A 16643-nucleotide genomic window follows, 5' to 3' on the forward strand; every position below is an offset into this window, starting at 1 on the left:
GGAACATTGTTTGTATCTATTTATTTCTTTTGTCTGAATATCCGTGGAAATATTTTGACCCCATTCTTAAGCAATTCTTCGAATAGTCGAGCGCGCTGTCATCAGACAGCTCTTGTTTAAAAAATTGTTACAGAATAGCTTTGAAACTTTGGAAGAGTGTTTTAAAACTCATTTTGCACCTATTTCTTGAGTCAAAGCACCTGCGAGTGAGACACTTTCAGGTGGTGGCCTTGTCTTCTTTTTTTCTACAATATTCTGTTTGCAATTGTCACAAAATTAGTATCTCCGTAACTACTCATCACAACTTAATATACACTCAGTTTTTTGGCCATAGTAATACTAATTAAATGACATTTGTCCCATAACTATTGCTTTTTGCCTTGAATACAGCATGAATATTCCTGCATATAAGTTATGAACTGCTAATTTATTTTCAGGTGCCAGTGTGAATTTGCAGGATAAGTTAGGGCGCACAGCTTTGTTTGAGGCAGTGCACAATGGTCACCTGAATGTTGTACAAACGCTGGCCAAGATGGGGGCAGATGTCAACCTTCCTGTCACTAAAGGAGCTTCTCCACTGTTAGGTAATTCTACTCACCCTGGCGTCAGCGTCACACCTTTGTTAAAGTTTTGCATGGGAGGACATATAGCTATCATTTAAAGGCATATCACTTTGAAACTTATTTTTCCTTGTTCTAGGTCAGCTACCAACCTCACTGGGTCAAGTCCCATAACTCTGACATGTATTTTTGCCAAATTATGCCCCCTTTTGGAAAATCCTGGTTAAAGTTTTGCATGCAAGTTACTATCTTGAAAACTCTTGCAAATATTGAATTGAAACTTAACATGTGTCTTTGTGGTTATAAAACTAGGTAATAGCATCAGTCCCATGACTCTGACTTGCATTTTGGCCAAATTATGCCCCCTTTGGACTTATAAAATCCTGGTTAAAGTTTTGCATGCTAGTGCATATAGCTATAATTTAAAGGCAGATAGCTTTGAAACTTATTTTTAGCTTGTTTATTCAAAGAATAAGTAGAGCTATCCTACTCACCACGGCATCACACCTTGGTTAAGTTTTTCATATCAGTCCACATTTTACAAAACCTTTTGAGATAAAACTTTGAAACTTTCAGCACTTATGTACAACCACCAAGTCCAGTTTTAGGCAAGAGGACATAACTCCATCAAGGATTTTGTCTGAATTATGGGACCTTTTTACTCGCAAATCTTGGTTTTTTGTACCAGTTCATATTTTGTGTAAACTGTTTGATATATCGCTTTGAAACTTTGATCACTTGATTATTATAACAGTCTCTATCTGTAGGCAAGATGCATAACTCTGTCAACTATTTTGGCTGAATTCTAGCCCTTTTCGGACTTGGAAACTTTGAACACTTGCTTATCGTCATGATCTCCATCTGTAGGCAAGAGTACACAACTCTGTCAACTGTTTTGGCCGAATTTTGGCCCTTTTTGGACTTCGAAATCAGTTAATTTTTCGTACCAGTTCATATTTTGTTTAACCTGTTTTTCATATGGATTTGAAACTTTGATCACTTATTTACCATCATAGTCTACATATGTAGGCAAGACTACATAACTAGGACAAGTTCTTTAGCTCAGTTATGGCCCTTTTTGACATAGAAATTTGTTACGTTTTGCATACCATTCCATATTTTGTCTGAAGTGTTTGATAAATATGGCTTTGAAACTTTGAACACTTGCTTACCATCATTGTCACACATTGCCATTAAGTGCAAGATTTATCCAGTTCCACAAATACAGATACATTGTTTGTCTTATCTATTTTTAGCTTGACTATTCATAGAATAGTCTAGCTATTCTACTCACCCTGGCATCGGCATCGGCGTCACACCTTGGTTAAAGTTTTGCATATTAAGTACATATAGCTATCATTTAAAGGCATATAGCTTTGAAACTTATTTTTTGCTTTTTGTAGGTCAATAACCAACCTCACTAGGTCAAGTCCCATAACTCTGACATGTATTTTGGTCAAATTATTCCCCCTTTTGGACAAAGAAAACCCTTGTTAAAGTTTTACATGCAAGTTACTATCTCCAAAACTAATGCAGGTATTGAATTGAAACTTCACGTGCCTTCGGGTTTGTAAAACTAGGTGATAGTGTCAAGTCCCATAACTCTCACATGCATTTTTGCCAAATTATGCCCCCCTTTGGACTTAGAGAATCCTGGTTAAAGTTTTGTTTTGCAAGTACATATAGCTATTACTTTAAGACATATAGCTTTGAAACTTACTTTTTCTTTTTCTAGGTCAATTACCAATCTCACTGGGTCAAGTCCCATAACTCTGACTTGTATTTTTGGCAAATTATGCCCCCTTTTGGACTTAGAAAATCCTGGTCTAAGTTTTGAGTGCAAGTTACTATCTCTAAAACTAATGCAGATGTTGAGTTGAAACTTCACATGTGTCTTCAAGGTTTTAAAACTAGGTGATAGCATCAAGTTCCATAACTCTGACATGCATTTTGGCAAAATTATGCCCCCTTTTGGACTTAAAAAATCCTGTTAGTTTTGTGTGCAAGTACATATAGCTATTACTAAGAAGCATATAGGTTTGAGACTTACCTTTTCTTTTTCTAGGTCAATTTTGAACCTCACTGGGTCAAGTTCCATAACTCTGACTTGTATTTTTGGCAAATTATGCCCCCCCTCGGACTTAGAAAATCCTGGTAAAGTTTTGCGTGCAAGTACATATAGCTATTACTTTAAGGCATATAGCTTTGAATCTTAGTTTTTCTTTTTCTAGGTCAATTACTAACCTCACTGGGTCAAGTCCCATAACTCTGACTTGTACTTTTGGCAAATTATGCCCCCTTTTGGACTTAGAAAATCCAGATTTAAGTTTTGAGTGCAAGTTATTATCTCCAAAACTAATGCAGATGTTGAATTGAAACTTCACATGTGTCTTCGACGTTATAAAACTAGGTGATAGCATCAAGTTCCATAACTCTGACATGCATTTTGGCAAAATTATGCCCCCTTTAGACTTAGAAAATCCAGGTTAAAGTTTTGTGTGCAAGTACATACAGCCATTGCTTTAAGGCATATAGCTTTGAAACTTAGTTTTTCTTTTTCTAGGTCAATTACCAATATCACTGGGTCAAGTCCCATAACCCTTACTTGTATTTTTGGCAAATTAGACCCCCTTTTGGACTTACAAAATCCTGGTTGAAGTTTTGCATGCAAGTATATATAGCTATTACTAAAAGACATATAGGTTTGAGACTTACTTTTTCTTTTTCTAGGTCAATTTTGAACCTCAGTGGGTCAAGTTCCATAACTCTGACTTGTAATTTTGGTAAATTATGCCCCCTTTTGGACTTAGAAAAAACCTAGTAAAGTTTTGCGTGCAAGTACATACAGCTATTACTTTAAGTCATATAGCTTTGAATCTTTGTTTTTAGCTCCACTATCCGGAAAATAGGGGGGCTACACTACTCGCCCCGGCGTCGGCGTGACCCTTCTTGGTTAAATTTTTTGGCAACCTTTGTTTTTCTGTCATATCTTTGTTACTATTGCTTATATCTTACTGTAACTTCACATAAACATTGTCCAGTATACAAACAATGTATGTATAGGGGCTGAGTCCATTATACCCAAGGTCAAGGTCACCAAGCTGTTATACTAAGGTTGTTTTTAAGGTTAAAGTTTTTTGGCAACCTTTGTTTTTATGCCCCCGAATGGAGGCATATAATTTTTGAACCGTCTGTCAGTCTGTCAGTCTGTCGGTCTGTCCGCAATTTTCGTGTCCGGTCCATATCTTTGTCATCGATGGATGGATTTTCAAATTACTTGGCATGAATGTGTACCACAGTAAGACGACGTGCAGTGCGCAAGACCCAGGTCCGTAGCTCAAAGGTCAAGGTCACACTTAGACGTTAAAGGATAGTGCATTGATGGGCGTGTCCGGTCCATATCTTTGTCATCAATGGATGGATTTTCAAATAATTTGGCATGAATGTGTACCACAGTAAGACGACGTGCAGTGCGCAAGACCCAGGTCCGTAGCTCAAAGGTCAAGGTCACGCTTAGACGTTAAAGGATAGTGCATTGATAGGCGTGTCCGGTCCATATCTTTGTCATCGATGGATGGATTTTCAAATAACTTGGCATGAATGTGTATCACAGTAAGACAATGTGCAGTGCGCAAGACCCAGGTCCGTAGCTCAAAGGTCAAGGTCACACTTAGTTGTTAAAGGATATTGCATTGATGGGCGTGTCCGGTCCATCTCTTTGTCATCGTTGGATGGATTTTCAAATAACTTGGCATGAATGTGTACCACAGTAAGACGACGTGTCACACGCAAGACCCAGGTCCGTAGCTCAAAGGTCAAGGTCACACTTAGACGCTAAAGATCATTTTTCATGATAGTGCATTGATGGGCATGTCCGGTCCATATCTTTGTCATTCATGCATGGATTTTAAAATAACTATGCATGAATGTGTGACACAGTAAGACGATGTGTCGCGCGCAAGACCCAGCTCTGTAGGTCAAAGGTCCTAAACTCTAACATCGGCCATAACTATTCATTCAAAGTGCCATCGGGGGCATTTGTCATCCTATGGAGACAGCTCTTGTTCTGTCATATCTTTGTTACTATTGCTTATATTTTACTCTAACTTCACATAAACATTGTCCAGCATACAAACAATTTATGTGTATGGGCCGAGCCCATTATACCCAAGGTCAAGGTCACCAAGGTGTTATACTTAGGTTAATTTTAAGGTTAAAGTTTTTCGGCAACCTTTATTTTTCTGTCATATCTTTGTTACTATTGCTTATATCTTACTGTAACTTTACATAAACATTGTCCAGCATACAAACAAAGTATATATAGGGACTGGGCCCATTATACCCAAGGTCAAGGTCACCAAGGTGTTATACTTAGGTTGTTTTTAAGGTTAAAGTTTTTTGGCAACCTTTGTTTTTCTGTCATATTTTTGTTACTTTTGCTTATATCATACTCATTACTGTAAGTTCACATGAACATTGTCCAGCATACAAACAAAGTATGTTTAGGGGCTGGGCCCATTATACCCAAGATCAAGGTCACCAAGGAGTTATACTTTGAACTATTTTCATGTTAAATTTTTTTTGAAAGCTTCGTTTATAGACATATCTTTGGTACTTTAAAAGATAATGACTTGATATTAAAAGTATTTTTTTATAATCATCTGCATATGTGGCTACATACCCCATAACTCTAATAATAATTTTGACAGAATTATGCCCCTTTTGTACTTGAACTTTTTTTGCAATCTTTGCTTCTGGATATAACTTGAATGCAATATAAGATAAAGACTTGAAACTTAAAATGTATCTTTGTCATCATCATCTGCATGTGTGGTACAATCCCCATAACTCTGATTTGTATTTTTGACCGAGTTATGCCCCTTCTATACTTAAAGTTTTTACAAACTTCGTTTTCTGGACATAACTTTGGTACTATATAAGATAATGACTTGAAACTCAAAATATATTTTCATCATCATCATCTGCATGTGTTGTAACAATCCTAATAACTCAAATTTTTGTATTTGATGGAATTATGTCCCTTGGTGTATCTTCCTTTTAAAGTAGAGGTCTCTTATTCAGACATATATTCATTTTACTGTCAAATCCCCAAATAGTGGAACGCGCTGTCTCACAGACAGCTCTTGTTCTTTTTCTAGGTCAATTACTAACCTCACTGGGTCAAGTCCCATAACTCTGACTTATATTTTTGGCAAATTATGCTCCCTTTTGGACTTAGAAAATCCAGATTTAAGTTTTGAGTGCAAGTTACTATCTCCAAAACTAATGCAGATGTTGAATTGAAACTTCACGTGTCTTCAAGTTTATAAAACTAGGTGATAGCATCAAGTTCCTTAACTCTGACATGCATTTTGGCAAAATAATGCCCCCTTTTGGACTTCACATGTGTCTTGAAACTTCACATGTGTCTTCGAGGTTTTAAAACTAGGTGATAGCATCAAGTTCCATAACTCTGACATGGATTTTGGCAAAATTATGCCCCTTTTGGACTTAAAAAATCCTGGTTAAAATTTTGCGTGCAAGTACATATAGCAGTTACTGAAAGGCATATAGCTTTGAGACTTACTTTTTCTTTTTTCTAGGTCAATGTTAAACCTCACTGGATCAAGTTCCATAACTCTTACTTGTATTTTTGGCAAATTATGCCCCCTTTTGGACTTAAAAAATCCTGGTTAACATTTTGCATGCAAGTTACTGTCTCCAAAACTAATGCAGATATTGCATTGAAACTTCACTTGCATCTTTGGGATTATAAAAGTTGGTAATAGACTCAGGTCCCATAACTCTGACATTTATTTTGCAAAATTATGTCCCATTTTGAACTTAAAAACTTCTGGTTAAAGTTTTGCATGCAAGTTACTGTCTCCAAAACTAATGCAGACACTCGATTGAAACTCTGTTAATATAATTCATACTTCTGGGACAACAATTTGAATAGTCGAGCATTGACTGTCTTATGGACAACTCTTGTTATGACTTTAGTGTCTGTCTGTCCCCCTAACTGCTTTTGACAATTAATTGTGTACACAAGTCACTTCAAACAAAACTTGTATTATGTCATCAATATGAATTCGACATAATTGTCTTATGTCTGATTATTATAACTTCAGTTATGCACCTTTTTAGGTTATGAAAGCTTTATAAGTAGATACCTTGTAAATGGCTCTCAGAAAGCTCATATCTTAATATTACTCATTGCAACTGAATGGAACTTAAGTCATGTGTTCAACCCACACTGATGATACCAAATGAATCTTTTGCTTTAATTTTGTTGCTTTTTAGGATACAATGGGCTTAGCATGTGCAGATACCCCTTTTAATGATTCTCAGCAAGCTTATATAGATCTCTGTTTGTCGTTTTTTTATGCCCCCGAAGGGAGGCATATTGTTTTTGAACAGTCTGTCTGTCGGTCTGTCCGAAATTTTCGTGTCCGGTCCATATTTTTGTCATCGATGGATGGATTTTCAAATAACTTGGCATGAATGTGTACCACAGTAAGACGACGTGTCGCACCCAAGACCCAGGTCCGTAGCTCTAAGGTCAAGGTCACACTTAGATGTTAAAGTTCATTTTTCATGATAGTTGGGCGTGTCCGGTCCATATCTTTGTCATCCATGGATGGATTTTCAAATAACTCGACATGAATGTGTACCACAGTAAGACGTGTCGCGCGCAAGACCCAGGTCGTAGCTCAAAGGTCAAGGTCACACTTAGATGTTAAAGGTCATTTTTCATGATAGTTGGGCGTGTCCGGTCCATATCTTTGTCATCCGTGGATGGATTTTCAAATAACTTGGCATGAATGTGTATCACAGGAAGACGACGTGTCGGGCGCAAGACCCAGGTCCGTAGCTCAAAGGTCAAGGTCACCCTTAGACGTTTAAGGTCATTTTTCATGATAGTGCATTGATGGGCGTGTCCGGTCCATATCTTTGTCATTCATGCATGGATTTTAAAATAACTAAGCATGAATGTGTGGCACAGTAAGACGATGTGTCGCGCACAAGACCCAGGTCTGTAGGTCAAAGGTCCTAAACTCTGACATCGGCCATAACTATTCATTCAAAGTGCCATCAGGGGCATTTGTCATCCTATAGAGACAGCTCTTGTTTTAGTTTAACATCACATTGAGAATTCCATACCCCAAGTGAGGTTTTTGGCTCTCTTATTTCATTTTACAATATTACAACTGCATTTCTGTATTATGTGCTCAACTCCTCTTACAGTATGTATCATATTCAAATGAAACTTGGTATACATCATCTACAAGTGTAGATATGCACATATTTCTAGAATTCCTTATCCATTGTTAAGCTCATCTGATATTTGTTTAAGGTAATTCTGCACGTTTGGATCGAAATTTTTTCTACAATGTAGAATTTGATTAAACTTTGACATTTCAAAGTTTCAGAATATACTTAGAAAACTCAGCAAATAAAAATGATAGGGTCATGTGCTTGATTTTTTGCTAGACTGATTGGAAAAATTTGGACCTCACGCAATTTTTCATAATGGGGGTCTATGGGAAAATCATAACTTTCATAATATTTTCGCGAATAGATTTTTTTCTACAATGTAGATTTTAATGAAACTTCTCACAGTTGTAAATGCATATATGACCTATAATGTGGTGAAATAAAATGTATATGTCCATGTGCTTATTTTTGAGATATCTGACCATGTTTAAAGTGAACCGCACTTTTCACTCTAATTTTAAGACATTATTTAGAATTATTTAACCTGTCAGATGTTTTAATATCATATTTTCACTTCAGAAAGATAGTAAAAATTTCATTGTAATAAAGTTACTCACTTATTGCCATTAATTCATAAAATGATCTTCATTTCCGTACGCCGAATCCTGGCTTTATTCTACGTTTTCCGGATAAATGACGTTACGCCATCACGTCAGGTTTATCAAACATGCAGAACTACCTTAAGATGAGCTATTACTGTAGATGGATGGTCCAACATCCATCATTCTGCATCAGCAATTTTACATAAATATCTTCTCCTTTGAAACTGCGAGTCAAAATTGTATTGAGTTGGTCTGTAGCATCTCTCAAACTTATTCAGATGGTTCCACTTGGCCCTTTTTAGGGGCCACCAAAACCTACCGGTAAAATAGAAAAACATTTAAATTACTTCTTTATTTGAAGCACATGATAGATCTTCACTAGGGTACCTCCATGGCTGAGTGGTTAAGGTCGTTGACTTCAAATCACTTGCCACTCACCGATGTAGGTTGAGCCTCACTTGAGGCATTGAATTCTTCATGTGAGGAAGCCATCCAGTTGGCTTACGGGAGGTCGGTGGTTCTACCCAGGTGCCCACTCGTGATGAAACAATGTATGGAGGGGCACCTGGGGTCTTCCTGCACCATCGAAGCTGGAAAGTTGCCATATGATCTATAATTGTGTTAGTGCAACGTTAAACCCAACAAAAAAGAAAAAAAAAGATCTTCACTAAACACTGATGTTGTGGTCTCTGGAATAATCCACCTTGATGTGTCATGAAAGCCAGGAAAGTTTATTATCAATTGTAAACACACGGGTCATATAAGTTTATATTTGTGAGTGGAGAAATAATGTTAAAATATTGGACTGGTAAAATTTGACAGAAATGTACCACTTTCAGTGTACATCTGTAAGGCTTCTTGCTTCTTTGTCACTGTCATAATTTAATGTCATCAAATAATCATTAGATCATAAAGGCATTGCTAGTTTTTCAGTCCTGCAAATCTTTTCAAGGGGAAGGCATTCCTGGTATATCAGTACAGTATCAAGATGAGAGTCAAGTCAGCATTTTACTTGTGCCTTTGAACAACTGGAAACATGCTGGAAATGCTCACATCTTTTCACACTGAACTGCTGAAATGAATATGTTCAATGCTGTTTTATTTGTTATTTTATAATTTCAGAGAGTATTAATCAAGACCACACAGATATTGCAGTTTTCCTGATTGATGCCAAATGTAACGTGAATCAAACTGACAGACTTCATCAGGCACCCATACACTCAGCTGTTGCTAAAGGTTATACATGTATATAGAAATTCATAGATAATTCCCGTATCTTGAGTAATAAAAAACATTTATTATATAAATATTTTACCAGGGCCTGATGATGAGTTTGAGTGAAGGGTGGTGTACGAATTATCCGAGTTTGAGTAAACAGAGTTTGACTTTATCTTTTTTTTTTGTGCCCCCCCCCCCACCCCAAAATCTTTGGAGGTGCTTTTAGAGTTTCCCTTGTCTGTCTGTCTGTCCATCTGTTCATCTGTCCATCCGAATTTGTGTCATGCATATCTCAAAAACTATTTGACCCAGTGTCATCAGACCTTACAGGATTGTAATTTGGGTTTTCACACAGTCACACCAATGGCCCTTAACTTAGTCAAAAATATGCATTTAAAAGGGCCTAAATGTTTGTATCACATGTATCTCCAAAAGTATTTGACCTAGAATTCTGAAAAATTACAGAATATTATTCAGCATGTGAAGTTGTGCACCTAGAGTTTTGTTTCAGATTTCACTCAGCCAAGCCAGGGTTATGGTCCTTGACTTTGTCAAAAATATGTGTATAAGGGCATAAAAGTATGTCACCTGCATCTCAAAAAGTATTTTACTTAGAGTCATAAAGCATAACAGGATTGTTATATAGCATGTGAAATAGTGTACCAGGTGTTCTGTTTGGGGTATCACTCAGCCAGACTAGAGTTATGGTCCTTGACTTTGGGAAAAATACACATGAAGTGCTTAAAAGTTTGTGTTGCATATATCTTAAAATGTGTTTGACCGAGAGTCATGAAACCATGTAGGAATATTATTCAGCATTTGAATTTTTGCACCTGAGTTTTGTTTTGGATTTCACACTGCAAGACCAGAGTTATGGCCCTTGACTTAGTTAAACATATGCATTAAGGGAATAGAAGTTTGTGTTGCACGTATCTCAAATAGTTTTTGTGCCCCCCAATGAGTGGTGGGGGCATATAGATTTGCTCTTGTCCGTGCGTCTGTCCGAAGTTCGTGATGTGCCTAGCTCAAAAAGTATTTGATATAAATTGATGAAACCTTGCATGAGTCTTTATCATGATATGAACTTGTGCACCTTCTATTTTTCGTCAGGTTCCGCCCCCTAATTTTAGAGTTATGGTCCCTGAAATAGTCAAAAATGCACATTTTCACCTTGTGACATGCCAAGCTCAAAAAGTATTTGATATATATTCATGAAACCTTGCATGAGTCTTAATCATGATATGAACTTGCGCACCTCCTATTTTTCATCTGGGTCCGCCCCCTATTTCTAGAGTTATGGCCCCTGAAATAGTAAAAAATGCACATTTTCACCTTGTGACACGCCTAGCTCAAAAAGTATTTGATATAAATTGATGAAACCTTGCCTGAGTCTTTATCATGATATGAACTTACGCACGTCCTATTTTTCGTGTGGCTCTGCCCCCTATTTCTAGAGTTATGGCCCCTGAAATAGTAAAAAATGCACATTTTCACCTTTTGACATGTCTAGCTCAAAAAGTATTTGATATAGATTCATGAAACCTTGCATGAGTCTTAATCATGATATGAACTTGTGCATCTCCTATTTTTAATCTGGGTCCGCACCCTGTTTCCAGAGTTATGGTGCCTGAAATAGTCAAAAATGCACATTTTCACCTTGTGACATGCCTAGCTCAAAAAGTATTTGATATAAATTGATGAAACCTTGCATGAGTGTTTATCATGATATGACTTGCGCACGTACTATTTTTTATCTGGGTCCGACCCCTATTTCCAGAGTTATGGCCCCTGAAATAGTAAAAAAATGCACATTTTCACCTAATTATGTGCCTTACTCAGAAGTATTTGAATGTAAATTCATGAAACCTTGCTTGAGTCTTTATCATAATGTGACCTTGCACACATGGCATTCTTCTTGAGAATTTTAGCGTTTATTACAGAGTTATGGCCCTTGAAATAGCCAAAATAGTGGATTTTTTGTTTGTGATGCTCATAGCTCAAAAAGTATATGGTATAGAATAATGAATCCTTTTCATATTTTTTTTTTGAGGCTATACCCCATTAAGACTGCAGACATTTGAATTATTTCCCCTTATTTGTGACAAATGTACCAGTGTGGAGGCACACCCTGTGTCCTACAGACACATTCTAGTTGACCTAGAGTCATAAGACATTAGATAATTGTTTTTAGCTCGTCTGATTTTGAAAAGAAATCTACAAGGTATTGTCGTCACTTGATTGTCGGCGTCAGCGTTGGTTAAAATTTTTGTTTAGGTCAACCTTTTCTTAAAAAGCTATAAGAGCTACAGCTTTGGAACTTTGCACACTTGTTTATCAAGAACCAAAACTCATACCTGCATTTTGTCAGAATTATGGCCGTTTTTGTATTTAAATATTCTGAAATATAACTATTTCCTTACATGTTGTCCAGCACTTGCAGATGTGCGATGGCACCCGCAGGCAGTGCTCTAGTTTAGCATGTGTTGTGAACCTGGTGTTCTGTTTGGGATTTCATTCAGCCAGAGTTCTGGTCCTTGAAATGTTATTTTGCTGTTACCTTAAAAAATATTTCACCTAGAGTCATGAAATCATATACAGTGACAGGAAGTGGGTATATGTCTGTGTCTTGGGGGAGGAGTGAGAGATTCACCAGTGACCTATGGACTTACATCTAGTATTCATTTAAACAGTTTTTATTTGTCCAGTGTTGCATACTTTTAAAGTTAGAATTCTTTGAAACAACAAAATCCTCCTTTAACAGTAGTGAAAAGATGCAGATTCCATGAGGTAGATTTTAGCTTAGTTTCTTAATATATTTCATTATTTATGATGAGTAAGTAAATGTTTCTGAAACTAATTTATTGCCATTGATTTGTATAAGCTGTACTGGTTCGAGTCGTAAATTCGGCCAGGTTGTAAATATTCGGCCACCCACTTTAAAGCTTTTTCTCGAGCCAGATGCTCGTTCATAGAAAATTACATGCAAGTTACTATATCCAAAACTAATGCAGATATTGAATTGAAACTTCGCATGTGCCTTCTAGGTTATAAAGCTAGTTGATAGCAGCAAGTCCCATAACTCTGACCTTCATTTTGGTCAAATTATGTCCCCTTTTGAACTTAAAAATCTTTTGATATTTAACCTTTTTGGGTAATATTTTCCTGCTTCTGGGACAATATTTCGAATAGTCGAGCTTGGCTGTCTTACGGACAGCTCTTGTTTCATGTTGACGTCATTTCCTTTTGAGTGATCCATTTCGGGGCCGTAATACGTTTATATAAAAAGGAATTATAACAGCACATGAGTGCGAGAATCTCTTTACTCTCCTAATAAAACACTCCCGAAAAGTTACAAGAACAGCAGTTTTATACTAGAATTTGTGATAAACAGTGATGTAAAAATTGAACTACGTCATGCTGCTGTGAGAAGGATGACAGGCACTTTTTAAATCTCTGTTGGCAAATATTTCCCACGAGGTATGCTTTTGAAAACTGATTGCAGTTTGTTGAAAACAGAACGATTTTGCAGTAGCATCGATTTATTTCCAACACAATGTTGAAAATATAACTAACTTTGTTTAAAAAGTGGCCGAATATTTACAACCTGTCCGTTATTTTAAGCGCTATTTTATCGTTTACAATACTGTAAAAGGCCGTTAATGATAACAATCAATGCTGCTTGTATTAAAGCACATATGGTAGAAATTTTGAACAAATCAATTGTATAAAGAAAGAAATAGTTATGAAAAATCGCAAAAAGTGGCCGAATTTACGACTCGAACCAGTACAGTAGAAACCCTCATTAAGACCACCCCTAAGGTAAGACTCTCCCAGAACTTACTGGTCGTTGGATAGGTATCTTATGATATATTTGCAGTGTCCCAGTTCTTCCAAGAGGAGTCTGAGCAAGCTGTATTCTTGGTGAGGAAACTTGTTGAGTCTGGCTGTGACCTGAATGTACCCAACCAGGAAGGAGAACGACCATTGTATCAGTGTGCATGTGGAGGAAGTGTTGGTAGGTACAAAAATTATACATGGCATTTGTTTAATTTTCACACCTGGCAAATCTCTCTAATTGAGCTTGAGTCACACAGTCAAATTTCTATTACACAATCACTTTCAAAAGGTTTATTAATTTATGTTCTTTGGCTATTTGGATTCTCATTGCCATTTCCTAGTGTGAAAGTTTCATACTTTGCTCTGGTCCAACAAATTTGATGCGATCCTATGAAATATTGAGTTAGTTTTCTTTTGGGCAATATCTCCACTTGCATCAAACACTCGAAAGACCAAAATAGTGGAGGAAGTTTTCAATAAAATTGTCGTCACTGTCGATTTTGGGTTTAAATGCTGATTTTGTTGCGAATATGGGATAAATTGAAAATTATTAAACTTACATGTATCAAAAGGGGATTCAATTCCTCATTGGTTTATGTAAAAATTATCAAATATTTTCCAAAATTACGAACTTTCTGGTGATTTAAATCTATGTATGTACTGTACATGATAAACGTTTACCATGTTGTGATTTATCCTCCATTATTTTGGTCCTTCAGTTTTTGACGGTAAGATTGCCTGTTACAAATATAAAGCAGTCTGACCGTCATATTATTTTAACTAACTTCTGCTCAAGATATGATACCCAGTGTTTTCTCATTATTAATCAGAAGTGGGTATTTTCACCTTAAACTTTGAAAAGTTTTGTCCATGATCTAAGATACATCCCTTCTAATGCCTGATATTAGATGGTCAGTGGCAAGTTTGAATCAAACCAATTATTTTTATAAGCCCGTCTCTGAAAGAGCGGGGCGTATTGTGTGAACAGCCAGGGCATGTGGGAGGTCAGTCGGCGTCCAAAGCATGTCTGCTCTCTAAGTCAAACAGTTTTCATCTGATCTTCACCAGTCTTGCTGACAATGTTTGTGGGCATAATATCTAAGCCAAGTTCGATAACCACCCCAGTCGCACCAGGCACTCTTCGATTATGGCCCTGAATTACTCGAAATCTGTAAAATTAACCTTGTCTATTCAAACAGTTTTGATCCAATTGTCAATATCATCCGACATGAAACCTCACAAATACCTTGATTCCTTCTTACTCTTTTTTAGGTTAGCAAGGCATACAACATCAACATTATTTCCTATATGATACATAATTGAATATTTAGACAGGCGTATTTTGTGACAGTCTGGCTCTCTTGTTCTGTGTTATTATGGTTGGATGAAGATCTGCATTTTATTTTTGATTATGAAACATGAGCAAGGATTTCAAGAAGACAACTATGTTCTGATTTAATTTCAAAATTTCTTCAGATCAGGTCAGTAAGTGTTTAAAGATAGTTTGTTTTACTGGAGGCTAGCAAAAGAGAGTTCTTAGACCTGCAAGTCTTGAATTTTATCATATGGCTTAATACATTTGCCTTTAGAAAGAACAAAGTGGTCTAGAGGTAACAGTGTCTGGGAGAAGAGGGATCACAAATTCGCTCCTCCAGGTTACAATACGAACTTTGAGATAAGAGCCTTGTTTATCGGTGCTTCACACATGGCACACTAGAGAACCAGGGGAGCTTCTGAAATTGGAGTATCTTCTTTATCTTGCACTATCCTTCAACTTGTGAATATAAATAAAATTGAATGCAGACAAACAAATGTTGGCCCTCCATCAGTGTACCTGTGTTTGTCACTGTTGTGTGTTCATTAAGAATGAACAATAACTATACTTATTTGAGCCATGCCATGAGAAAACCAACATAGTGGGTTTGCGACCAGCATGGATCCAGACCAGCCTGCGCATCTGTTGGCTTTTAAAGCCTATTGGAATTGGAGAAACTGTTCGCAAACAGCATGGATCCTGACAAGACTGCGCAGATGCGCAGGCTGGTCTTTACCCATGCTGGTCGCAAACCCACTACGTTGGTTTTCTCATGGCACAGCTCAAAATTTTGTAATTTTCTGGTTGGTTATCAGATATATTGTTCTCATTTCAGAAATGGTGAAGTATTTGTTAAGTAAAAGAGTTGACTTGAATGTGAAGACTAAAACAGGTGACACAATTCTACATGGTGGTGTCCATAGCAACAAACCAGAGATTGTAGATGCTCTCATTCAGGCTGGTATGTTAGTTACAGGGTCTTAATAAAGTGAGTGTGCAATATTACACAAACTCATAGGTGATGAAATGTGCGTAGAATTGTTCAGTTAAAAGATCCTGATTGCTCCAGACTTGGCAAACTTTCCCATTTTGAGAGAAAGACAGTTAAACTATTTGAAGAATAGTGAGAGCTATTTACTTCTCAAGTATTGACATTGGTGTCACACCTTGTTTAATGTTTGGTGTGCAATGCTGTTTCTCAGCGACTATTGCATTTTTTAAATTGAAACTTCCCACACGGCTTCCCAGTCATTGTAACCTGCTGAAATAGCTAAGTTAGATAACTCTTGGATTATTTTTGCCTGAATCACAGAAAGAACTTATATATTGGATTGAAACTTCATACAAGGTTTCCTAGTTATCAAACTTACTTGATGTAAACAATGACAGTATCATGTGTAAATCTCTTACTCCTAACAAGATCAAGACCACACTTTAGAATTGGTTTCTTGTCCATTCTTCAACTCTTTTGTGCATGGTTGGATATTTGAATAACTTGTAGTGGCACAGGTATCTTCAGTAACAAGATGATGCCTTGGGTACAAGATTCCAAATAATTGCTAGTTTAAAAGTGTTTTATTGCAATTTTTATGCCCCCCTTTGAAGGAGGGGTATTATTGTTTTGCAGATGTCTGTCGGTCGGTCAGTATGTAGACCAATCCGTTTTCCGGATGATAACTCAAGAATGCTTGGGCCTAGGATCATGAAAGTTGATAGGGATATTGGTCATAACCAGCAGATGACCCCTATTGATTTTGAGATCAGTAGGTCAAAGGTCAGGGTCACAGTGACCCAGAACAGTTAAACAGTTTCCGGATGATAACTCAAGAACGCTTAAGCCTAGGATCGTGTAAATTGACAGGAAGATTGGACATGACCAGCAGATGACTAATA

At 36.9% G+C, this 16643-nt stretch overlaps 1 protein-coding gene across 1 annotated transcript in view; it reads left to right on the top strand.

The window, feature by feature from the left end:
- LOC123563605 (ankyrin repeat domain-containing protein 50-like) overlaps positions 1-16643 on the top strand; it is a 48954-nt gene that overhangs the window by 14157 nt on the left and 18154 nt on the right. The window contains exons 5-8 of the mRNA XM_053533643.1: positions 438-584; positions 9503-9616; positions 13476-13613; positions 15586-15711. Of these exons, the coding sequence (XP_053389618.1) occupies positions 438-584; positions 9503-9616; positions 13476-13613; positions 15586-15711 (525 nt within the window). The remainder of the gene's footprint in view (positions 1-437; positions 585-9502; positions 9617-13475; positions 13614-15585; positions 15712-16643) is intronic.

Source organism: Mercenaria mercenaria, chromosome 2, assembly GCF_021730395.1.
Source record: "Mercenaria mercenaria strain notata chromosome 2, MADL_Memer_1, whole genome shotgun sequence".
Lineage (NCBI taxonomy): Eukaryota > Metazoa > Mollusca > Bivalvia > Venerida > Veneridae > Mercenaria > Mercenaria mercenaria.